The 27,425-nt window shown below is 39.7% G+C and overlaps 1 protein-coding gene across 5 annotated transcripts in view; it reads right to left on the bottom strand.

Moving 5' to 3' along the window:
- Positions 1-27,425, bottom strand: part of RANBP17 (RAN binding protein 17) — a 192,397-nt gene that overhangs the window by 36,512 nt on the left and 128,460 nt on the right. For all 5 annotated transcript variants that reach the window (XM_079969728.1, XM_079969727.1, XM_079969724.1 and 2 more), the window contains exons 20-24: positions 19,123-19,211; positions 14,809-14,916; positions 11,342-11,424; positions 5,063-5,277; positions 2,525-2,663 (exon numbers count right to left, since the gene is read on the bottom strand). In XM_079969728.1, coding sequence (XP_079825854.1) covers positions 2,525-2,663; positions 5,063-5,277; positions 11,342-11,424; positions 14,809-14,916; positions 19,123-19,211 — 634 coding nt within the window. The remainder of the gene's footprint in view (positions 1-2,524; positions 2,664-5,062; positions 5,278-11,341; positions 11,425-14,808; positions 14,917-19,122; positions 19,212-27,425) is intronic.

The following is a 27,425-nucleotide window of genomic DNA, read 5'->3' as shown; positions in this document are numbered from 1 at the left end:
AAGCAGAGTCATTTGTTGAACGCGAATGCAGTCCTTATTGCATTTTACTCAAGGCAGACAGACAAACAGCAGGCAGGCAAGTTAAAAGGGGAGGAGGAGGAATGACAATTGTTGCTCTGGTAAACAAAGAGAGAGAGGGGAAGTGTCTGCAGCAGTGATACCATGAAACATCTGGTAGGCAACCTGGCTAATGAGAAAAGGGAATATGACATCTGTATTCAAGCCAACTTCCTATTACATTAGCACCAAGGTGCTGCTGCTATTTATTGTTACTTGAAAAGGCCCATTTGGCCCTAGCATTTTATGAATAAGCATAGATGGAAGAACTATTTTCAACACTTGACAGCATTACTGAACAGACCATAATCTAAGAGCTTTATTTCGTTTAAGATGAATATAGCAGGAAGAGGTACAAGTGCAATGGCAATGCTTGCTATGTTCCTGGACTAGGTTCTTTTTACACCATACCTAAATGATCTCTTTTAAGGGAGTTTGAAAGTAAACAAATTAATCTATTTAACATCCAATTAAAATGGCAGGACACCAAAAAAATGCCATGCTTTCATTTTAGTTAATGAATGGCAGTATGTTATCAATCACAGAAAAATTAGAAAAGCTTTACATGGCGATTAGGGAGAACATCATACAAGATACATTAAAAGGTTTCAGGCGGATGTGGAAAAGCCAGGCAAACACTTTAGAAAAGGGCTCTTGAAAGTGTTTATCTTTACTGTGAAGTCTATGTGAGGGCTTCCATTACACATGATTTACAACCAAGAAATACCAAAGGAATAAATATTATTGCAGAGTATCGAATATACTGTAAAGTGTGGAACTATGATGCACACAGTACTTCCATTCAGGATACTTGTATAAAACAAAAAAGTTTTAAGATGTGGGTTTTCACATCTTTTGCTTTACTGTTTAAACCGCAATATATGCCAAGCACTTCACAATGACACAAGGCGGAAAGGGCTAGCACTTTAAACAAGCAAACAAATATGTCTTAGGAGATGCTCTTCTGTTCTACTAAGCACAGGATATAGGTTGCTTACTCTAATGGACTGATCCAAGGCCTAGTTTTGTATTTAACTGTTGGGTGACATTTGCCCACTGCTTGTGCATGTCAAAATCATGGCTGCAGTTTTCAAAAAGAGTGCTTATGAGTTGGTCGGTGTTACATTTGTGAATTTACCGACATGCCCTGTATTTTGTGTGTTTGCATTTGTATAATAATAATAATAATAATAATAATAATAATTTTTATTTATACCCCGCCCTCCCCAGCCAAGGCTGGGCTCAGGGCAGCTAACAAGAAATAATAAAAACAAGTTGAATGAATACAACTTAAAAACAAGATTAAAATACAACAATTAAAATATTGAAACATTAAAATATTAAAATGCAGCCTCATCACAGAAGGAGAAAGGAAAAAGGAAAAAGAAAGAGAGGGAGGGAATCAAATTGGCTCCAAGCCAAAGGCCAGGCGGAACAACTCTGTCTTACAGGCCCTGCGGAAAGAAATCAGATCCCACAGGGCGCTGGTCTCCTGAGCGTTCCACCAGGTCGGAGCCAGAGTTGAAAAGGCCCTGGCTCTGGTTGAAGCTAATCTAACTTCCTTAGGGCCCGGGACCACTAGGGTGTTGCTATTTATGGACCTTGAGGCTCTCCTTGGGACATACCAGGAGAGGCGGTCCCATAGGTACGAGGGTCCTAGGCCGTGAAGGGTGCTTTGAAAAGGAAAATAATACTTTGAATGTCTGCTGTGCGGTGCTTTGGCCACAGCTCATTGCAGAAAAGCACCATACAATTAAACTCCATCTATCAATCCATCAAACTGAGAGACAGTTGAATTTCCAGTATTCTGACATCCCTACTAACATCCGCCATCCTTACAAACACCCAACTCTACTTTAGGAACAGAAAACATTATCCAGTTTCATGAGAAGTTTAATTATGAAGCAATTTTATGCACTTGGACCAGGAAGCTTGAGTTCAAATTCCAGCCCACCAATGAAGTCAAGGGAACTACTATTGCTTGATTCATTTCCCTCTGCAAAATGAAAATACTGGTGACAGGCTTGTTTGTAAGGTTGAATGAGATAGAGAAACTATGCCTGGTTAGAATGTTCTGTGAGGAGAGCAAATTATGCATTAAAAAAAATTGTTTGGAGCAACACTGAAGAAAGGGACAAAAGTTGAATTTAAATGAGTGTGTATCGACCATGATTCAGCATCAAAAGTTCTTAACGAATGGCAGCAATATGCATATTTATCTGTCATTAAATTCACTGGGAATTATGTCACTGACGTCCATGAGCTGATGTCTATACCCATGACTGCTTGAGGACCAGAACTGTTAATTTCCCCACAAAATAACCATTTTATATAAAAATAATAATACTGTGCAACATTGGAGTCACAGCAACAAAATTAAATTCTCTGGAAGCTATACCATATTGCTTTTGACTGCTGCACAGTAGTTTTTACACCCTTCCTTAGCTGAGTTGTATGGTGTACTTACCCAGTGCAGTAAGTCCTTCAGATATTGAAGTAAATATATACATTAGTACATGAGGCTCTAAACTGGTGATAAAACTCATGTGGTCCTGGGTGAGACATTCCAAGAGTGGATAATAAGACTGGCTTAGTTTTCGATATTGCTAGGGTTGGGGGGAGGGAGAGACCGAGAGAAAGAGAACAGATGAAAAGTTACTCCATGTGGATTATTAACATTTATTGCATTAAAATACCTGCAAAGTAACTTCAATGCATTCTGGATTATCTACTGCATTAAATCAATTTTACACTGGAAACAAACCCAGTATAAGATATACCCTGGGCTGTATTTAGTCTGTTCTGTAGACCACCAAACTGACGCCAAAGTAATCTGCATTTTGAAACTTGTGTTAATTATGCAAATGCAGCCAGCTTATTCATAGATCAGATCATTTTGCACGCTTCGTTCTGTTAAGTATGGAAAGAGGAAAGGAGCTGCACAAGCACTAAAGATTTTCCCGCTAACTAAGGTCAATATTCAAAGTATAGAATACACAATTCTGTCTATATGTTGACTTCCCTACTGGAAAAAGGAGAGATAATTGTGTGCATTTACGCACATGTAGGCATACCCTGTGGGTGGAAACGGAGTGAGAATATGCACCATTACTTCTGAGCAACAAAGCAACAGCCATAACACCTAAGAATTTACCAGTTGCTACCCTAACTTTTAAAAACATTAGCAAATCTTGCTTCCATTCTGCAAACACAGATATGTTCCTAGCTGTTATTGGGGACAGCGTGAAGGAGCAACAGAACATCCACACAGCCCAAACAACATTCTGTTCCAGGCGTGGCTTTGTTTGTTCCTTGTTGTCATCTAAGAGTATCATGCCCTGGATTTTAATCCTAAAATTGAAAATAGTCTATTTCCAGGCTCTTACTGAAATCGGTGTCCTGGGCTCGATATGCACCAGATTTTAGCCTTCAGACTCTGAAAATAGCTTAATCATTTGGGGGGCATGCGTTTTGAGGGAGAAATATACAACTATCCTATTGCTGCTTTAAAAAAAAAAAAAAACCACAGTACATTAACTGCTTACAAAAAAAACTGCTCCTGTGGCATTCTACCACCTATTGGCTCTTCCACATATTCCACTGTTGAAAATGCTGCACTATGTCATGTTTTTATAAATTTTATTTTTCAGTTTTACAGAAATACAAATCCAATACCCCCCCCCCCCCCGGTTTTAGACCATGGTCATCTCTGATCACAGTATGCGTGGATTTTACTGGAAGGGGAACTTGACTGGCCCTTCCATCCTATCTGGTACAGTGGTGCCTCGCAAGACGAAAATAATCCGTTCCGCGAGTCTCTTCGTCTAGCGGTTTCTTCGTCTTGCGAAGCATCCCTATTAGCGGATTAGCACTATTAGCGGCTTAGCGGCTATTAGCGGCTAAGCGGCTATTAGCGGCTTAGAAAGAGGGGGGGAAGGGGGAAAACTCGCAAGGCTCGCAAGACGTTTTCGTCTTGCGAAGCAAGCCCATAGGGAAATTCGTCTTGCGAAGCGCCTCGGAAAACGGAAAACCCTTTCGTCTAGCGCGTTTTTCGTCTTGCGAGGCATTCGTCTTGCGGTGCACCACTGTACATGTTTAGCATATGCACATCAGTTCTAGCTGCTGAAGACTCAAAACTACACTCAAATATAGGCCTCATTTATTAACTCAAACTTTCTTTGGGAATATTTTGGCAAGTAGTGAAAGTCAGCAGGTCTCCCCACTAATATTTTTCTTCTTTTTTTGCAGGGAAAAAGGGGTCTTTCATTCCCTGCTTGACTCGACTGCTTATACAATCAATGCGTATCTTTAATCTACAATTAAAAATTGCTTCTGCATAAAACTATTTATAGGTTAGCCATTATAATGAGAGAGTCTGGATTTATATGCTTGACTTCATTCTTCCACAACCATGAATGTTTTTCTACAAGGTGAGTTGTATAAACCAATAAAAGGCAATTTAAAATAGCTAAGGCCCAGTTTATCTAGTACCGAAAGAACAAACAGCTTGGTTCAATACTATAGTTTTGACAATGGCAGAATTTCTCTTTCCTGTATGCCAAGTAGTGGACTGTTAGTATCGTTGTCATTAGACCCATATGAATAGCTGTCAGAAGACTAATATTTTGGGGGAAAAATTCCCCAAATTTCATAAAGAAAGGTTGTTGGTGTGCACTGTTACAGAAAATGCATTATGGCAGCTAAGCTAAATTAGAACAACGTGGAAAACAATCCTACTGCCATTCAAGAGAGGTATTAGACACAGAAGATAATTTGACCAATATCTTCTTATCCTTGTGATGCATTTTAAATATTTTGAAGTGAATACTTATCATTGGAAATACTAATGGTATATTTTTACTCTAAGAATGCAAATAAATGCAGGTAGCTGAGACTAAAAACAACTGCCTTTGAGTTGTTCTAGATCCCCCTCTCTCTCCATTTTAAGCCTGTGGTGGTGATTTCATATTTTGCATAAAGACTCCCAAGACGAATAATTGCTTACTAGCAAGTCACTGTGGGATACTGAGAGCAGCATTTTGACAAAGGCCTGAAGTACATTGTCAAAGTGGTTGTCCCCATACAACTTGAAGACGCCAAAGCTGACATAATTTCCACACAAGGCAGATTTGAGTGCAGAATAACAGATGGAGATACCCTTGAGTTTCAATGGATAAACTTGATCTTTCGACAGAGTCCCAAGGGAGAGGATCTGATTACCTGTTTGCAAGGAAGGGGGGGAGGAATAAGGGATAAAGAGAGGAATTGACATAAGTAACTGAAAAAAATGAAAACTGTGTCGCTTAACGTTTTCATTTCACTGGGTTTTTATTATCTGAACACCCCATAACATTTATATTCTAGAACAGTAACATTTTAAAGGAATCACAACAATATATTTTAACAGAAGGTCCATAATAACACAATAAGGCAGGAGTACGCAGGTGGCGCTGTGGGTTAAAGCCTCAGCGCCTAGGACTTGCCGATCGAAAGGTCGGCAGTTCGAATCCCTGTGGCGGGGTGCGCTCCCGCTGCTCGGTCCCAGCGCCTGCCAACCTAGCAGTTTGAAAACACCTCCGGGTGCAAGTAGATAAATAGGGACCGCTTACCAGCGGGAAGGTAAACGGCGTTTCCGTGTGTGGCTCTGGCTCTGGCCAGAGCAGCGATGTCACGCTGGCCACGTGACCCGGAAGTGTCTCCGGACAGCGCTGGCCCCTGGCCTCTTAAGTGAGATGGGCGCACAACCCCAGAGTCTGTCAAGACTGGCCCGTACAGGCAGGGGTACCTTTACCTTTACCTTTTACCAAACTGATAGTGGTTCTTTATAGTGAGATACCAAGTTCTAGAGCTTGCATAGTCTAAAATAAATGGTCATTCTAAAATACATGGTTGTTTATATATGAACATTACACACAGAGCATAAACAGGTGGTTTACTTTTACCAGGCCCTGAGAATGAATTAGTGCTTTTAAAGCTTCAGTATTCTTTCCCCTTATTCTAGTACTGCAATTATTTGGCATGCTTAGTGTGAGACAATGGTTATTTTGAGATCTGCTGAACAATTCACAGGCCTTTGTAAAGGTGCTACCTATGATAATGAAATAAGACACCTGTCAATGGTCCTTGAGATATTGCAAAAAAATGGGAGAAATACTGCACATCAAGCTGCTGGGCTGAAGGGAATATAGTGATGAATACTTTTTAGCTCGAGTCTACTGATGTGCTTCTTCATCTCTACATCAACTTCCAAGTCCCCGGAGCAGTGAAAATTGCACTGACTTCACAGCTCCATTGGCCAACACCTGCAGTGAGTATGGCTCCTGCTGTACCCCAGAAAAATACATCACACTGGCTCTGCTGACGATCTAAACTCCATTTCATGACTTGCCTGATTTGTGGAAATACTAGCATATGAGGCCTGTAAAGGTATTTGACTTGAGATTGGTATCTGTTCAAGAATAGTTGTAAAGACCAAGGAAAGCGGATACTGACCAGTTACTGAGAACAGTTCTAAAATGGGTAACAGGATAATCAAGAGCAAAATGAGCTAAGATCCGAGGAAAACCTCTGGATTAAAACTTTTACATCACAGACTACCTGGGAAGTATCACTTTTAGGGGAAACTATTGTTGCGGGTGGCGCTGTGGGTTAAACCACAGAGCCTAGGGCTTACTGATCAGAAGGTCGGCGGTTTGAATCCCTGCCACGGGGTGAGCTCCCGTTGCTCGGTCCCAGCTCCTGCCAACCTAGCAGTTCGAAAGCACACCAGTGCAAGTAGATAAATAGGTACCGCTCCGGCGGGAAGGTAAACGGCGTTTCCGTGCGCTGCTCTGGTTCGCCAGAAGCGGCTTAGTCAGGCTGGCCACATGACCCGGAAGCTGTACGCCGGCTCCCTCGGCCAATAAAGCGAGATGAGCGCCGCAACCCGAGTCGATCACAACTAGACCTAATGGTCAGGGGTCCCTTCACCTTTACCTATTGTTGGTAATATGTAAAACACAACTTCCTGGGCTCTATCTATAAAAGAGTTGCCTTTGTTCCATCCTTCTACACCAGGCAAACCTGGCCCTCCAGTTGTTTTGGGACTACAATTCCCATCATCCCTGACCACTGGTCCTGTTAGCTAGGGATGATGGGAGTTGTAGTCCCAAAACAGCTGGAGGGCCAAGTTTGGCCATGCATGTTCTACACAGTAAGGGGATTCACATGAACACTTGTGAGGGGATCAAGCTGGCTAGCACCCCCACCCTGGTTGACTGGTCCAGAATTCTCCTTCCTATAGTTGCAGAGGGCTCCTATTCACAGTCCTACACACAGCCACCTCTAACCCCTAATTCTAACTGGACAGAGAGCAATACTGTATTTACTTGAATGTAATGCACACCTTTTTTGGCCAAATTACATCATGAAACTTAGGGTGCGCATTAGACTTGATGGCACATTAGACTTTGGGTTCCAAGGTTTTGAAAACTGAGGTGTGCATTAGATTTGATGGTGCACTAGATTCGTGTAAATGTGGTATTCTAATTTTTCACAAAGGATAATGTTGCCGAGTCTCCACCCTCCCCAAAAGATCTCCAATACTTCACAAATTATTTTTAAGCCAACTTTTAAAGGAAGCTAGAGAGTATCTGTGGGGGGATTTTAGGACACACGTGCTCTGAGAATGACTAGAATCTCAAATTGATCAAGGGCATATTGGCAGTGGCAGCTAAGAAGCTGGATAATAAGCAGGCAGCAAACAGAACAATGAGCTGCTTCAATGCACCACTCATTTCCAAACTGTGCATTCCCTGAGAGTCCTGACCACCACACACACTGGGGGAAAATATAGGCTTATTTCCAGGATGCTTTTGATGAATGATGCTATCTATCTGGAGTTCTGTTCTATATGCTACGCCCCTTCTGATCCAATAACAGAGCTACTAAAAGCTTGTGATGATAAGAGTGCAACATGCAATCATCTTCTCACCTGTTTACTTGCTTGCTGGTGTTTAAATTTCACTTTGATTACATGATTCCAGTGCTATCTTTGATATTGTTCTCATCTTTTTGGAAGGCATGGAATGATGGACAGGGGTCAAGCACACCCACCATCCATTGTTTCAGTCTTCCCCAACCATCAACCTCCATATGTTTTGGACTCCAACTCCCACAATCCCAGGGCACTGGCAAAGCTGGTTGGGGCTGATGGAAGTTGTAGTCAAAACATCTGGAGGATACCAGGCCGGGTAAGCTTGTACTATTGGGATAAAGATAAAGGTAAAGGGACCCCTGACCATTAGGTCCAGTCGTGACCGACTCTGGGGTTGTGGTGCTCATCTCACTTTATTGGTCAAGGGAGCCGGTGTACAGCTTCCGGGCCATGTGGCCAGCGTGACTAAGCCGCTTCTGGCGAACCAGAGCAGCGCACGGAAACGCCGTTTACCTTCCCGCTGGAGTGGTACCTATTTATCTACTTGCACTTTGACGTGCTTTCAAACTGCTAGGTTGGCAGGATAATTTCCTTGTGGTTTACTTGCAGCACCTCTACAACCTTGTTGTTAGGGGAGGGGAAGTAAAGGTGGGACGGAAAGGGCATATTCAACAGGTTGCAGTTTCAAGTTACAGAAGCGGACTTAGCAATAGGTTAGTCAATAGTGACTATTCAGCAGAAAAAGGGCTTAAAAATTAAAAGTGAAGTAAGAAAATCACCACCCCTATTTCAAAATGAAACTGATTTTATTTGAACAGCATGCTTCACACAATTGCAGGATGCACCAGTAGAGTATGGATTCATAGAGTAACAGGACTGAGGCATTCTTTAAAACAGATTGACATGCTGCAAGTATCACTAAAAGAAGAGAATATTGTGTGATGTTAAACTACACGAGTTTATCAGATGCTAAAACTGCCAATACATATAGCTACAGAATGCAAATACCATGAGTGCTCAGTATAAAGGAACAAGAGTTGTTAACGGGGCAAAAAATATAGTCCATTATTAAAATAGGCAATCTATTAAAAATAATATTTATTACACAGCAAAGAACAATTTAACTTTTTTTTAAGAGGCAGTATTTTATTATGTTGCTAGGGTGGAATGGATTACAACACTAAGCTTTCCACAATAGATGTTCTAGAAGCAATTTAAAGCTCATTAGAAATAATGTCCCTGGCTACTGGAAAATGTGGTAAATGTAATCCACATCCAAATGTTACCTGGGCTATGAGAACAGGAAATTGTTCTGTGCTACTGTGGCTAACCTTGAATCTGACCCTGAACGGTAACTGCTAGAACAGCTGAAAGCTCCAGCAAAATTAAAAACTTACATCAAAGTATATCATGACAGAATGTAGATAAATAAAAAACAGCATATTGAAAATATTACTTTTTCTGTCAGTCTTTCGTAATGGCGAGGTAATAGGAGCTGCTAAAAATACAAGGGGCTCCAGTCACAAACACTAGAACAGTACATATATTAGGATCTAGAACAATTACGTCTCACTTTCTGATACTTAGCACATCTGAATCTATTATACCTATACACACAGTTTTTGATTAGCCTACGCTATCATGGAACACAACTAAAGGCCAAGTCTGGTGTAGTGCAGGGGTGGTACAATGATGGAACACTTAGTGCTTAACTGGTTACCTGGATTCCACTCAGACATGTGCCCTTTGTCAACAGCGTGATAACAGAGGAGTGCAAATATAGCAGAGAGTGAGGGGAGAGACTCCATCAGGCAAGACCTCTTTCCACCTGCCACAAGATCTACCCACCCGGGAAGAATGGCAGACGAAGGTGATGGAATATATGGAACTGGCTGAGATGACTGGCAGCATCCGGGACCAAGGAGAAGAGTCGGTGGAAGAAGATTGGAAAAAATTTAAAGTTTATCTTCAAAAATATTGTAGAATTAAGGATTGTTAGAAAGATGTTGGAAAAAGAAAATTATGTGGTTTTGGCAGAAATGATATAAAGGATTAAGTAAAAATGAATTGATGAAAGAGAGAACGTAAAATTACAGTATATTAAAACAAATTATTAAGATAAAAATAAGGTTGGAAGGATTTGCTGAAATAATAACTTGAACTAGAATACAAAAATGGGAGGTGTGAGGAGGTCAAGGAAATAAGTAAAGGAAGAAAGCTATGTAAAGGTTTAACTTGTTCTTTTTCTTTTTTAAATGATTGCATTTTTTCTGTCTTTTTTATTTTTATTTTTTATTTTTTCTTCTTTTTGTAACTTTCAAAATTTTGAATAAATATTATATATATTTTTTTAAAAAGACCTCTTTCCACCTGCCTTGCTCCACCCACTAATCTCTGCTTCTCAATTTGTATTGTATTACTTTATGTACTGTGTCTTGCCGTTCTTTTATTGATTATAGTTTAGAAATTTATTATAACTGCTGAGTGGATTTCTGTTTAACTTTTATATGTTGTTGTTATTATTATTATTTAATACTATTCTAGTGATTGTTGAATGTTACTTTTTTGATATAGGTTACCTATTTTAAAGTTATGTTTTATTATCACATTTTTGTACTGCATTAGATTGTTATAAGATGTACATTGTTTGTTTCTTCAGCTTGTAAACCGCCTTGAGTATTGTAAGATAGAAAGACGGTATACAAATTAAAAATGATGAAATGATGATGATGATGATCAATAGGCAATGGCTTTCCATCATGCCAAAAAGGAGCTGTTTCAGTCCTACCTGGAGATCCCAGGGTTGCAGTTTGGAAATTTCTGCATGCATCTCTGAACACTGATACTTTGCTATTTAGGGGCTTGAGAAGGCCATTCCCTTTCTTTCTTTCTTTCTTTCTTTCTTTCTTTGTTTCCTCCCTCCCACTTCCAACTGATACCCTCAACTTACTGGGTCTCAACTGTCCTCAACAGGCCACATAAGTTCACAGGGTCTTGTGGGGTTGTTTTGATTTTGTTTAACTTTTTTAAAAAACACATAAACAAACTGATATACTTCTTTGAACGTAGGGAATTTCCAAGTAAACAGGAGCTACTAGCTTATTTTTCAAATTGCCTTATTTTGCTTCCAGCCTGATAGGCAAAAGATCACGCAAGTGCGGTGCTAGAGGGATGGTGGCTGCCCCTAAGGTTAGTGTATACAAAGCAACCTGCTGTCTAGAAACAGTCTGCACTCATCATCTCTCACAGTAGGCCTTGCAAATATCAACGTATTTGGAAGCTAAATCTTGCTTAATGAGAATGAGAAACTCCTTTGTTTCTAAAAAAGCAAAGTGATATATATAAAACAAAGCATCAACAGTTGCTCACCGTAAGTGCAAATCATCTTACTGGCCTCTCTGAAGAGGAGAATTCCATTAGGAGAAGACACGTCAAAATTTAAACGCTGTGATCTGGGGGGAAAGTAGCAACATCTCTTCAAATAACCCAATAAAACAAACATTAATCATACATGCTATAACAGTGAACTCAGGCACAGAGTTATGGTGGTCAAACAGCTAAATCAGGGGTGCTGAGAAACCAGAGGGAGGTATGCTCAGGAGAACCCCCAAGACTTGCCGAAGTAGGAAAGAAAACACAGAGAGACTTAGTGGGGAGATGTACCCCAAAACAGTCCAATGGGGACTGAGCATGTTAAGTAGCCACAGAACACTTTTTTATTTTTTATTTATTATTTAAGAATTTAACTGCTTATTGCATGGATTTTCTGTAAGCAGGAATAACTGATGTATCTGAATCAAAATGCAAAGAAGACAGTTGTGAAGAGAAGAGGAAGGACCTAATACATAGTGCTGATTAAACACAGTGGCCAATTTAATAGAAAAACATTTTTTGTAAGTTAGAAACCCCTGAAGCTTTCTGTTGCTTTGGTGGGCCAGACATTTTAATGTTACTGAATAAATGTTCTTGTTTAAATATATAAAAGTATTTTTTTAAAAAACCCAAAGCAAAAAACAGCACTTTGATTTCAGTATTTGAATTCTACACTAGCTGCAGTTTTCAAAGTGACTTCCAAGTATTAACTCCCCTCAGTGATTTTCACAAGAGGATCTGCCACAACACCCCACTTCTTCAAGTGAAAGGTGCATATTCACTACATTCTCCTGTATGGAATGAAAGGATTAGTTTCAAAATATGTGGAAAGCCATCATGAAGGTGCTGAGGTGGAAATAGATTTATCTCACAGGCTCTGAGAAGGATGAAGCATGATCCCATGCTTCCTTCTACACATGTTGCGGATATTTCTTCTTGTTTCACACATCTTTTACGTATTTACAGTGCTGGTTTATTGGTGGTTTAAATTGTTGTTATAGTTATGTTTTCATTTATTGCATCTTCTGAACTTTTGTAAATAGCTTCAGTACTATTTTTGTGAAATGCTAGATTAAATTAAATTAAGTAATAATTAAAATAATGAAGCAATGGAGCAAAATGTTCCATTCATTTGTATAGACATAGCAAAGCTTTGTGGATACCAGAGAGACCTATCAGATTTTTCAGTTCTCCACAAGAAGTTGCAATTTTGTATGGCACCGAAATGCTTTACAAAATGTGTGTATTACATACACTGTAGAAAATGGTAACATCTGGCAGATGGAAGAAACTGAAGCAAACCCTCATTCTATCATAATGCACAATTTGATACCCTGTAACATATTTTCACCATGTCAAAGTGTATTGTATTATGCATTTTAACCTGTAAAACCTAATTCAATACACAACTCTAGAAAAAGCAAACCCATCCCTGATGATGTTCTCTAAAGGGAACAATACAGGCTTTCTGCATACCAATAGGTAGATGAATACCATGAATATGCAAAGTAGTTCAATGAGTTTCCTCCTTTTGAAGATTTAATCTACTAGCACCTCTTTGCATTGTCAGTATTTGTAAACATGTCTCCAAAAACTTTCTCCTCTAATGTCTCAGCATTACTAATTTTACTAAGACGTGTGATATAGATAAATGAATGTTAAGATTGTCCAACTAGCTCTCCTCAAATGGCTGTTGTGAAGGTAAAAGGGGAAAGGGAAAGACAATGGACAACAGCCTTGAGCTCCAAATACAGAACAAGCAACAAATCTGTGCAGTTTCACAACTCTCAGCAAAACATATGCATACAAAACATTTTGCAGAAATTGATAAACGTATGTTTATGTTATAGTATAGTCCATAGGAATATTAACTTGTTGCAGCTGAAAGGTGTTTAATTATTATTTGGTTGTATTTGTTGATTCATTTTGTATTTTATATTTTTGTATCATCATAATCATTATTCCATTACATACCCTTTACCAACAGGTCCCAGGGCAGGTCACAACACTTTAAAATTAAGTGCTAATAACAGTTAAAAACAGTTCATAGCCATAGGAATTGGGTGGGTCCTAAAAACACACACATCTCAGCTGTCAAAGGCCAGGGTAATGATGTTAACAGTATATTAACAAACAGCAGCCCAATGATGACAAACAAACTAGAAGTGGTTGCATGAGCCAACCATCAATGATTTTTTCTGTACAAGTGGCACATTACTTGGGGAGTGAAATGATGTGGACATAAATTAAGTGCTTTCTGAAAAATGAAAGCTAAGTGTCTGGGGCCCTGCTGGCCCTCAAATCCTACCCCTTCTACCTATTTGTCAGCAGTCCTGACAATGATCAACTTGTAGAGCAGAGGTCGGCAACCTAAGGCCCGGGGGCTGGATACAGCCTGCAGGAGTCGTTTAACCGTCCCCCGAGCCGCCCCCGAACCCTGCTGCCCGCTCGGCAACTCCCCGCGCACTGCACTAAACCGGCACAGCGCGGCTCGGGGACTCACTTCTGCGGTGCTGGCGGGGCTTCCTATCAGCTGCAGGAAGCTCTTGCAGCCAATAGGAAGCTGCAGGTGCCTCCTCCGCACCAAAATTAGCGTCTGCGTATGTGCGCACACACGCATGCGCCTGCTCCGCGCATGAATGGCGCACAGAGAGATCTCCGGGGGAGTGAAGCGGTCCAGGCTGCTTAAGCCTTGCTGACCCCTGTTGCAGAGCAATCCTATGCATATTTATTCAAAAGCAAGTCCCACTGTGTTCAATGAGGCTGATTCTCAAGTCAGTGTGCAAAGGACGCAGTCTGAGTAGGTCCCATTGAACTTAATGGGATTCACCGCTGAGCAAAATATTCACAAGACTGTATTGTGCTGGAGGAGACTCTTGCAAATCCCATGGACTGCAAGAGGATCAAACCTCTCCATTCTGAAGGAAATCAGCCCTGAGTGCTCACTGGAAGGACAAATCCTGAAGCTGAGGCTCCAATACTTTGGCCACCTCAAGAGACTTCCTGGAAAAGACCCTGATGTTGGGAAAGATGGAGGGCACAAGGAGAAGGGGACGACAGAGGACGAGATGGTGGGACAGTGTTCTCGAAGCTACCAGCATGAGTTTGACCAAACTGCGGGAGGCAGTGGAAGACAGGAGTGCCTGGCGTGCTCTGGTCCATGGGGTCACGAAGAGTCGGACATGACTAAATGACTAAACAACAACAACATTGCACAAGAACTTCAAGGACTGCAATTGTTTGTGTGAACATGGCCGTAAGGTGTGACCTTTCAACATCAATATCATTTTGAAGAAAGACCCCAGAGGAATCTCAGATGTGATTTCCACAAATGCAAAATAAAATTTGTTTTGAAGGAATTCCAAAGCATGGCAATGGTAGCTGTATATTCCAAGTCTGAAGACGTATTACAATCTCTAAAGGGAACTATCAGGAGAGTTGAGCAAGCCCATGATTAATTCTACCTGTTTTGCATCATCTCAGCCATGAGCTTCAGAATAGGAGTAGTACATGCTGGTTCACGATACCACAGCTCAATAGCTCTTTGAAGAATAGGGAGATATGACGGGTATCTTTCGTAATGTAAGTTAAAGATAAAATTCTTAATAAAAGATGCTCATCACACACAGCTTCATTTCAAAACTTACTTTTAAAAACATGACTAAGGTTTGAGGTCTGTTCTTTAGCTGCTATAAATTATCTCTGAAACCAAGCCAAATTGCTTCAAAAGACAATCTTAATGTGCACTAACTGAAGATTTTGTTTTGTAGTCATATCAATCACTAGAGAATCAAAGATCTTGCTGACGGGTCCAACTCTGGCAGCCCAAGAGCAGCAGAGGCAAATTTAATGAAAGAATCAACCATGCTAAAGTTAGAGGAATAGTTTAAGAACAGACAACACTAATAAAAAACCCCGATGTAGCTACAAAGGAAGAAAAACAAGGATATCAATCAATATATCAATGCTCCTAGTCCTAAATGGAAAGCCATCAGAGCAAAATGCTCTGATAACATCCGCTGTAAAAACTCTGCAAATATCCTGATATGGCTAGCCGGTTCAATCAAAACTGAGGAGCTCTAGCGGTAGGTATTTGGAGATAAAGTTTAGGTGATGGAAACCCAAAGGAAGAATGGCTTTTGGCATCCTTGATTTCATGGATGCCTAGTACAGTGACAGAAGGAACTTCATAGACAGTTCATTCAGCTTTTTTTTTATATCTGCTTTCCTTCATTGATAACTTGGATGTTCTGTGTTCTTAGCCAAAATAAATAATTTTTAATGGAGTTTCTGAACATTCAGTAGATATTAGATTGCTGCAATATCTCCTGTTTTAGGGAGGGTCCTGACTTTGGCAGCTGAGTCTACTTGATTCTGCCCTGGTGACTCTCTCCTTCTTCAGGGATTTTGAGCACAGGCTCCCTGTCTGGTGATGTAGCCTTTTGTGGCAACACTGTTGGTCATGATGTGAATGTAGTAACCTGTCAACTTGGAAGCCAAATGTGATGGGCCTGGGTGCACTGGAGGCTCAGAGACGAAGGCTTCTGGCAATGGGATGTCCATTGGTCAGAGTGGCACCTGTTGTGGCTGTTATTCTAAAAAGATTGCTCCTTTGGGCAGCTTCAGCTAAGCTGAGCTGGCAAAACCTACCAAGTGAGGGAGCAAAAGATTGCCTCCAGAAGCCAAAACCTATGGGTTTGAACCCTTGGAAGTTGGATTTTGAGAAGTAGGGTCTACATGGTCTGGAGGGATGTACTGTGCTTCATAACGTGCCTATGGACAAAAATCTCATCTCCCAAATTCTGGCCAGAGGTTGCAGGCAAGCATTTTGTGGAAGAGGGGGAAATTGAAGTCTTAGGACAAATGGATAATTATGGACAAACTGATAAGACTTGAATTTCCCCTCCTCTACTAAATTTTGATCTGTAGACATCAATCAAATGTACACTAGAATCAAATTTACATTAAAAGATATGCTACACTTCTCAAAGCAGTATCTAACACAAACTCATTCAAATGATTAAAATCAGAATGCAGTCTCATTAACAGAGTTTTCAATAGTCATGTGGTTCTAATATTTACTTATCTCAAGAAACTACACATTTTGATCATGTTATAGTACCTATTTCTTCAGCATTATCACAAAATTTATGAATGCTAAGGGCATTGTAAATGAAATGAAGGGGTCCTAGCGATTAAGATAAATAAGAGTATAAAGGGAAGGATAAAGGATGAAAACGAATAATGAATGAGCTTGCTGAAATAATTTTTAAAGTGGAATACAAGAAGGGAAGGCGGGTGGAAGTAAAGAAAATAAGGTTTTGAAGGTTATTAAATTGAAAAAGAGGTTTTTTGTTTTTTTTTGTTTTTTGTTTTTACTTTTTTATTATTATGTTAAATCTTTTTTATGTTTTCTTTTTATTCCTTGTCTTGTTTGCATTTTTGATGTTGGTTGTTTGTTGTTTCTGTGATTTTTGTTGATTGTTAATTCTCTGTAAAACTTAATAAAATATTATTTGGGGAAAAAAACAAAATAGGTCATATAACTTGATCAAAGTATGTAGTTTCTTGAGATAAGTAAGTGCTAGAACCACATGACTACTGAAAACTATGTTAATGAGAATGCATTCTGATTTTATGATTAAGGGCACATGGTCTTATAAAATATTGTTCCTGTATATTCAAAAGTACCCTGCACACCTAATATGCTGTATTGCTGAATATACAAGGAAAACCAACTTCCAAAATATAACACTTGAATCACTGACAGTTTGACATATCAATATTTTAAAAGAAATGAATGACTTTCATATTCATGATCTTTTTAGTTCCATGCACCTTCCCTCGCAATACTTCAAGAACAGCCTATATACCTTACCACCAGAAATGTCTTTAAAATATTTGGAGATATTTTAATAAAGCCTTATGAGAAATCAAATAACAACTTTGTAACAGATTTTTCTATTATTGCACATATTTGCTCTTCATCCTTTGCCCAGAGGGAAAAACTATAAATCTTTTCTCAACTGAATGAACACCATTTATCATATTCATTTTCTTGTCAATACAATTATGAAAAGCCTTTGGCCTTTTTCCAAGGAGCCTGATTTGTTACAGAAACCCAATTAGTATAAGCAAGCCTGCTACAAACAATCCTATTTTACAGGATAATGTTACTATTCTGCTTGCTGGGCTATTCGCTTCTAAACATTACCCAAGAACTGTTATAATATATAAAACATAATAATTCCCAGGTTAAAGACCAAGTCAAAGATGTTATGAATTCTGTTCATCTTTGCCATCTAGTGGACAGAAGTAAAATCAGAGTGGTTTCCTCAAATCTGAAGAGGATATCTAAGGGGGTCACCACTAGAAATTTTAAGACCACTTTTGAATCTTTAAAAAATGTTGTTCATCTGAAATGGAAGCTGGGCTCTCTAGAAAATGCATGCATATGACTGATGATGGCTGCTTCATCTTTTGCTCTCTTCCTTTTATTCTACTTGCTGCTGAACCATTTTGATACAGTTTTAATATTCCTAGGTTTTAATCTGCATACTGCTTGATTATTATTTTTTTACATATAGGGAATCAAAAAATTAAAATTAAAAAATCCTATTTTTAGAGTGAGGTGTCCTTTTTCTTTCTTTCTAGAAACACCCAAAACCACTTTATAGACAGGAGAAACACAAAAACCAGTTTAAACATTGCTTAAGAAAACCTGCAACTGGAACATCATAAAATTGCTAAAGCCCTAAAGTGTTTGAGTTGACTTTATATACTATCCACCGGATGATGATATATTATTATTGTTGTTGTTGTTGTTGTTGTTGTTGTTGTTGTTGTAGTTGATGTTATTGTTATTATTGTTATTATTGTTGTTATTACCCCACCCATCTGGCTGGGTTTCCCCGGCCACTCTGGGCGGCTCCCAGCCAAATATTAAAAACACAATACAGCATCAAACATTACAAACTTCCCTAAACAGGGCTGCCTTTGGATGTCTTCTTAAAGTCAGATAGTTGTTTATTTCCTTGACATCTGATGGGAGGCATTGTGGGTCTCCTTGACATCAGATAGTTGTTTATTTCCTTGACATCTGATGAGGGCATTGCACAGGGCAGGTGCCACTACCTAAGTTGGGCAGGTTGTAAAAGTCCAGAAAGCCCCATGACTTTGTAGGCTTCAGATCCTTAAATCCCCTAAGAATTCAAGTTGCTCAACTTGTTCACCCTACCCCTTTCAAACCCACAAGCGAGCATCCAACATTTGCAGAAAAAGTAATTTTGGTTCAGCGTAAGAGAAGACTCAAATAATGGAAATCCTACAGCATGCATAATGTCACAGGAGAGATCTCACAGTTACTTACACAGTAATGACTAAAATATACTAAATACAATTTCTTCAATGGGTGGATTATGATGGTAATAAAAAGAAATCAGAAAGGAGCCCCGATAGCAGAGGTACATCACACTGTAAATTAAAGGGCTTTAAATTTATCTAAGTATTGCAGGCTAACAATAGAGTAGGAGAATAATTAGGGATTAGTGTGGCACAACCCCCGCTCTGCCAAAAGTGACCTCTTTGTGGTCTCTCTCCAAATGTTGCCCTCTCAGTTAATGGTATGACTGCAACTGTGCTGTAATTTTAGCTGATTACGCATTAGTTCATTTAGCTTTGTTTCCTCTTCCCCACTGTGCCACACTATTAAACTAATGCAAGGGACCTGGTATCCCTCTGTGCACAGAGCCGGCATTGTCATAGTGTAATAAGGATACATCCAGTCAAACAGCATGGTGTAGCTGGTCTTTGTGTTCAGAGCAAAGGCAATCCCTCGAAGATCTCTCGCCAGTCCGATCAACATACGCTGTCAGTGGGAAAGAGACACAGTAATTGATTTTCACGTTAGCACAGAGCAGATGGAGTCATGATCAGCCAATAATGAGCACAATATCTGATTTTAATTCATTAGTGTAAATGTCTTTTATTCTTTTTTCTTTTAAAAAAACCTAGGGCTTCTAAGACTCCAACTTAAATATTAATACTAATCAAGTGCTTTTTGCACAGCAATAAGCTTATCAATAGAAATAATAAAATGAATTCAGCTTGAAATAGTAGATATGAGATCATATAATAAATTAAAGCCCAGAAGACACATTAAACAGAAAGTAACTTCCATTATATTCCCCCTTTCATTTTTTGTTTTTCTCTTTTTAAACTGGGCATGGGGATTTGCACTGATGTCACTTATTCTAACTTGGTTATCCCTCAGAAATAGTCTGAGCAAAATTTATTTAGCTGTTCAGTTTTATGTTTGAAACAAGAATAGATGCTAAGCATGGGGTATGAATATATATTTCCATAATTATTATTTAGTATATTCATTATTGAGTGTGTGTGTGTGTGTGTATCAACATGCAATTCATTGAAAACATTTATTAGTATAAAATGTTTGTTTTTAAAGATTGGCTCATGCATCCTCTTTATAAAACAGATTCAGCAGCTGCTGAAATTGTTTAAAAGACAATTCCTAAAATCATATGTAGACTTCAAGTGTACATGGCTGTCCTCTAGGAGAGGAAAGTGGTGCTTTTAGGTAAATAAATAAGCTATGCCATTTTTAGACTCCGCAAAAAATGGGGGTTGACATTGCCATCTGCATATACAGTAGTTAGCTGTAAAATGAGAATGTTAATCAGGCTGACTCTGAATAGGAATTCTTTGGTCTGACGGTTAATCAGATGGGTTTATCATAAGAAATATAGTTTGCTGGAATTACGTTTACTGCAAGACAGGGCTAATTTGAGGCATCAATTATATTCAGCCACCCTACTGAATTCGCAACATAGCTTCTATCCAGCGTGTATCACCCACGCTGAAAACGTATGGACCCAAACTAACAAGGATGAAAAGGAGCAAAGTTCCCCATTTCACCTTCTTTTAACAGAAAACAACTACAAAAGTCATGCATTTTTATTTTATATTTTTGGACAGGTAACGCCGTAGGGCAGCACGGAAACTTGGGGAGTCCCTGAGATGCCTTGGGACCCTTCCCTGAATCTCCCCAATTCATCTAGGAATTTGGGGTACACACAGAACCAATGCAGACTTTTTTTGCACCATTGTTTAGGGAATATAGGAAGATGTAATCCATGGGAACCTTGAGTGGAACTGAGCATTGGTCTAAGGAACAATTGCTGAAGGGAACAATCTCCCCTTCTGCTGTGTGCTTTCCTGGGGGTTCTCCTGACCCTCCCCCCAGCAGACTTGGAGGAGGCACAGGGGGGATGATGGAGATAGTTCGATTGCAGTAGTTGGAGTCCTTACGCTGGTTTTCACTAACAGAACCAGGTAATTGAACCCTGTCCTTTGATTTATATAGGTAAAGGTAAAGGGACCCCTGACCATTAGGTCCAGTCGCAGACAACTCTGGGGTTGTGGCACTCATCTCGTTTTATTGGCCGAGGGAGCCAGCGCACAGTTTTCGGGTCATGTGGCCAGCATGACTAAGTCGCTACTGGCGAACCAGAGCAGCGCACGGAAACGCCGTTTACCTTCCCGCCGGAGTGGTACCTATTTATCTACTTGCACTTTGACGTGCTTTCGAACTGCTAGGTTGGCAGGAGCAGGGACCGAGCAACAGGAGCTCACCCCGTCACAGGGATTCGAACCGCCGACCTTCTGATCGGCAAGCCCTAGGCTCTGTGGTTTAACCCACAGCGCCACCCGCATCCCTCGCCTTTGATTTATATTTGCCTTTTTTCTACTTGTGGAAATAGATTTACAGCAAACCACCCTAGTGGGCAGCAATGGTAGAATATCCAGCAATGAGGGTCTGCAATACTCTACGCGGAAACCTGCCCTTCCCTTTGATTAGAAGTAAAAATAATAACACAAAGCAAAGAAACAAGTGTAAATGTGCTTAATCTGCATAATTTATACAGGAAAATCCAGGTTATTTTGTCAAATATATTTTATGTTTGTTTTTAGCAGCGAGCCCAGGGACACAGTGTAGGGAGGGCGAATGTGGATGAGGACAGCGATGGGCTCAGAAGTGATAATAACATTTGCTAGAGTCTTGGAGTGCAGTGGGGTGTGGCACACCCCACTTTATCCACATAACAATATCCTGTGAGGCAGGCTAGGCTGAGACAGTGACTGGTCCCAGGTCATCTGTGAACTTCATGGATGATCAGGGTCGGGAACCCACGCCTTCAAAGCAATTTCTCTCTCTTTCTCTCCCTCCCTTTGGGGTTTGGCTATGGGGATCCAGAAGTTCAAAATTTAGCACTATACCACTGAACACATGACTATTTTGTATTACTTGTGTTTCTATCAACATCGCTATGAGGTCCCCTCACTCCCTTGACCTAATTAGTCCAAAATTCTTTACATTTCTGACAAAATGCATTGAGCATAAGTAACACAGCCAATATTCTGAATAGGCAACTTGGGAGAATATAACCCACTGAGCTTAGAATCTGGGATGAGATTTAGTGCAGTGTTTCCCAACCGTGTGCCTCCAGCTGTTTTTGAACTACAACTCCCATCATCCCTGACTAGCAATACCTGTGGCAAGGGATGGTGGGAATTGTAGTCCAAAAACAGCTGGAGGCACAAGGTTGGGAAACACTGACTTAGTGTGTCAGGAGGGGGGAAGGGCACTTTACAATTATATGGTTTGGACAGGACCTGGTTATGTTACAATTCTCTTTCTTGGACTAGACTTACAATGAGACCTCAGAATGGACCTTGTCACAGAAACTTTTCTATGACCAAGACTACGTTGATGTACTGCCTGTCATTCAATACAAACGGTATGACAATATGAATAATTCCAAGCACCAAAGTCATTTCTCAAAATTCTTTTTCTTCTATTAGCTCTTTTACTTATGATTTCCAGATGAAGCCTGCTTCCCCTTATAAATGTTCATCATTTGCAATGGCAAATGTATATAACTTACAGTAGCAAAGTCTACTGTAAGCCTCCAGATGTTTTTGGCCTACAACTCCCATGATCCCTAGCTAGCAGGACCAGTGGTCAGGGATGATGGGAATTGTAGTCTCAAAACATCTGGAGGGCTGAGGTTGAGGAAGCCTGACCTAAAGCTACACAGTGTATGGCTGCAGAGATCACAGAAATCACAGTTTTGTAGAGCTGGGTCATCTAGTTCAACTCCCTGCAATGTAGGAATCACACCCGACGAATCCCTGACAGACGACCATCCAGCTTCCATTAAAAAGGAGAGTCTACCGCCTTTGGAGGTTGGTTTAGTCCCTAATGACTCACACTGAGATCCATGCAACAAAGTCAATCTGGGATAGTTCAGAGAAGGTGAAACCAGTCCACCTCTCCTTTCAATGGCTGGTTCAGTCTTTACTGCTAGGGATCCCAACACATCTTGGACTGCAGGAAGCACAAAGATGCTTCTAACCTATCCATCACCCTCAGGTTTTCCTCTGTATATACACACTCTGCACAAAGATTCTGTAATAATAATAGGAGCTAAATAAATTAAAAGTTATGAATAAGTGTGAAAAATACCAATCACATACGATATGAAAGAAAAAGAATGTGAGAACTATGTGTTTCATTGGGTCATCATTCATTGTTTAAAACAACGAGCATGGAGAACACACCATACACTGTAAGTCTAAGCGGGGAGAATCATGAAGTTCCACTGAGGTCAAGTCTCACTAGCCAGTAGATCCTATTTATTCCAAATGGTAAAAACAAATGCTCAAATTGAACAGATGCCCCCAACATTTATGTGATCACATGCTGACACTAAAAGGATGTTAAGGCCACCAAATTCATTCATTAATTCATTGTAAGACCAATAATCAACTTACTAGTCCATGTTAGGCTCTCAAAGCAGGTGTAGATTCATTATTTTCAGATTTCAGTAAGATGAATCTATCTAAAAGTATAGATTTAAGGTGGCATGGTCTGAAGAAAAAAACAGAAGATGCCTCTAACAGTAGTCACATTGCATGATTTATTTTCTTGTTGCCAGATATGTGTGATATTAAGGGAGGTAGAAACACGAATAAGCAACTGTTTTTTTAAAAAATAAAAATGCTTATTTGTTTATATCCTCTAAGAACCTCAGATGGCTTGCATCTAATCTGAGGAACATAAGGTTACTGAAGGATCATAACACACGTACCACTGAGATACATTCATTCCTGGAATGCATAGTAACCACTGTCGAACAATGTAGTTATTACGTGAAGGACTGAATGCGAAAACGTGCAGAGAGAATTTTGGTAGCCAGAACTCAGATGAATAAGAACATTTCCATTTTGAAATAATTACTGCATTTCTCATAACTACAAATAAAAGAACAGGCTGGCTGCTTGAAAAGCCACTTCGCTAGGCCTGTTGCTGATTTCCCCCTGATTTCTTGAAATAAATTTCCGCGGCTTTCTAAAAGTAAGAGCAACATGGGGGCAAAAGACCCATCAAAACCGAAATTGCAATTTGACAGCCCGCGCACCGCATTGCTAACTTGTTCCAAGTGGAGCCAGACAAGACAACCCATTCAAACACCCCAAAACAGGATTTTCTAATGGGAAGTCTGACAGACCTTTAACTATAGTTGCACTTCTGGGTGCAGCTATAATATTACCCTCATAATTCTACTATATAATAACAGCTGGGGAAAAGGTGAAGGGTCATAGTGCTTTGTCTTTAGAATTAAGATGGCTGTCTTCGTCCTTACAGCATACTCTTAATTCTACAGACACGTCTTAATAACCTCTAAATAGTTCCAACAAAAGAGCCATGTCAGAGAAATGAGCAGGCCCCAAGGTGTTTCAACTGGAGTGTTTTCATCTGCCTTTATTGCGCTATCCCTCTCCAGAATTAAGGCAATAACCTGTGATAAATTATTCAGGAACTGCTACAGGGATCAAAGCAAAATCATTCTGTTAAAGTGCTGTTTGCAACATTTGGCACTTAGTGTGAAAACTTTTAATGTGTGCAAGCTGAAAATCAAGGATTTTAAATAATTCAGCAGCTTCGAGTTTCTGTGAACCAGCTATAGATAGCACCGTGCTACTTAACCACTCCTCTTCCTCGGATCACATTGCTTTATTTGCCCCTATCAAACTAATCATGTCATAAATAATATCAAAGTACCAACGAGGTTAAGTGTAGAAAGTCGATAGATTATTGAGCCAAATTTCCAGGGCCAATACAGGGGCTTCTTTAAGAGAGGAAATAGGCACTAATCTTGTAACTATGATTTTTTTCCATCCTTAGCTAATGACGTCCTCACATATTTGGTGAGCACTTCCTGGAAAATAAACCTGAACATATGCTTCATGAACAGGATTGTCAACTACAAATGTATTTCAACAAGGGTAAGCTGCCCCACTGCAATTATTTTTCAACTACGTGTTTCAGATGTATAAAAAGCCAATTAGAAAATCCTAGTAGAAGCCACAAATTAAATGAGCTTGGCATTCATAGGGCATTTTCTAAGTGATATTTTAACAGTGTCACCTCCCTGCAGATAAGAATACTAAACATTTTATTGAAGAGCGGAACAGATTATTATTTTCCTTTTCAGTACTTCCAAATAGAGTACCTGAAAGCACTTTACCACGTATTATTTATTCATCAGGATGAGCAAACAAATAAACAAAACAAAACAAAATCCAAAAAACTCTATAATCTAATAAATTACGTTTAAAAAGATTTCAGTGGGAAAGTTTACTTTATGATAAAGCAACAAATTCAGTTCCTTAGCAGTGGCTTAGAGCATGAAGTTTCCCTTTATACAAATTAGACAGATGGTGCTTACAGTAGAATTTACTAAAGGTCTGTCACAACAAATGCAGCCAAGCTGCATATTTAATCACTGCAGAACCTTGTCTACCTGCAGCTGCCAACTGCTAATCCAATTTCCCTGATAAATGTGGCAAGAGACACGATCAGCAATAAAGAGCATCTAACTCCATTTTCCTGCAGGGCGTCTTTTGATGAACATTTAGGACGGAAGCAAGGAGTGCACTGTGTGGCCCTGGCTTGTGGCAGCTGCATGCATTCTGAAGGCACAGTTCTCAGGTTACTCACTTAATTCTGCCACTATCATTATGTTGCTATTGATCTCAGTAGCTCTTGTCTACACAGCACTACTCTAGATGGAGCTGAATCAGGCAGTTATCATGCATCAAAGTTGCTCAAAAGCCTGGAGATTTCCCCTTAATTACTTGTGATTTTATTTGCAAATACCGTTAAAGTGTAATCAAAGCAATCACTTTCCAGGGTCATTAAGAACTTGCTAGTTTAGGGATATACCACTGGAACTCTATTAAAATTTCCACCAGTAAGAACGTTTCTCTATCAAACAAGACAGTGCAACAGCGAAATGGTTTCAGTACTGATAAAGTCCTCAAATGACAGAAAGCTGCAATCTTTCATGAAGGTCGTTTAAAATCCACTCCAAATCTGATTCCTAACCTCAAACTGCTCCCTGGAACAACAATCTTTACATAGTAGTAGTAGTAGTATCTAATGCCGCCCTGGGCTCCTTCAGGAAGAAGGGCAGGATATAAATTCAACAAACTAACAAACAATGCGTTATTCTGAATGATCAGCAAAGTCAAGTGAAAAGTTTAATGTATGTGGTATTTTTTGAGTCAAAACAGTGCATTTACTGTTACTAAAGGCACTGATGCATCAAAACACTTGTCATATTTTTCTCAAAAAGTTGCTTACCGAGGTAGTAATTTTCTCATGGAGCAACATTAAAGACAACATTTAGCAAGCATGCTTAGCATATGCTTATTATTTAGGGCCACATTTTAGCATACACAAGGGTTTGTACAAAAATAAACTGGGCTTCTGGGCTCCTCCACTCCCATCAATATCTCCATGAGCTACCTCCCGAAACCTTGTCAAGGCAGGCAGAAGCATCCAAAGAAGATTGCTACCTATATATACAGTGAGAGCATACAGTTCTCCAGATCTGTTTGCGTTTTCTGGAAGAGCCGAGGAGAGGGAAGAACAGCAATGGCACCACGAAGTTTCCCACCACATTTTAAAATGCTAAGGAAAAATTATTGATAAGAGCTTCTGCAAATATTACACAGTGTAGCTGAAATAGCCACTCTAGAGTGCACGGTTAACTGTTTGTTCATAATAGTAGAAGGCAATCTATTTAATGTAATGCTATGCTAATGTGCTTCGTTCCACTTAGCAAGTCTCCCCCCACCCTCTAAAATATACTGTTGTTTTGACACAAACAGCTTGCTACACTTAAGGATTTTACTAATAAAACATAATGTTGTGCTAGATAATATGACTGTTGCCACAGCTGAACTGACTTGTCAAATCAATCCTAATATGGCTCCCACAGGCACATAAAAACCTTATTTAGCTATCAGTTATCCTAATCACTTTGTTCGGTTTAAGAACGCAATACTTCAAGACCAGTTCCTATTTATACATATATGCCCAGCCATTTAATAAACTCCTGATTTATATATTAAATTCTTGTTTGGAAGAGATGTTCTAAATATACAGTGTTTCCATCCCGTTTATTCCTATACCTTTGTAGGTCTACACACACCTAATAAATAAATACATAAAGAAACAGAAAAGCTCATCCACACAAAAAATGAAAGCAGTTAATAAACAACAGGCCAAAATTCCAGAAGTATAAGATATTGAGCAGTCAGGGTGAAACCCAACATTAATCATGCTCAGAGCAGAGTCCAACATTAATCATGCTCAGAGCAGAGTCACTGATATCAATGAACTTAAGTCCACTGGTTTCATTCAGTCCACTGTGTATGACTAATGTTGTGCATCACCCACTGAAAAACAGAGCGTGGAGCTAAATTGTAATGCTGATCATAAGGCTGTCACTAAAACAGCAACCCTATATCTACTTCCTATCTCCCACTGATTAAAGGAAAAGTGTGAGATGGCGTCATGTTTTCATCACTGCCACTCAGGGGAGGATGGCAAGGGAGGCAAGTACGCAATATGATGACATCATATCACACACTTCCCTTATGAAATGACATAGGGAGAGACAAGGGAACTAGGTGTGGGGTTTGTAGGTTT

The sequence above is a fragment of the Podarcis cretensis genome (assembly GCF_951804945.1).
Source record: "Podarcis cretensis genome assembly, chromosome: 3".
In the NCBI taxonomy this organism is placed as follows: domain Eukaryota; kingdom Metazoa; phylum Chordata; class Lepidosauria; order Squamata; family Lacertidae; genus Podarcis; species Podarcis cretensis.
Note: the sequence above shows the minus strand (reverse complement) of the source record. Positions and strands in the feature narration are given on the sequence as shown.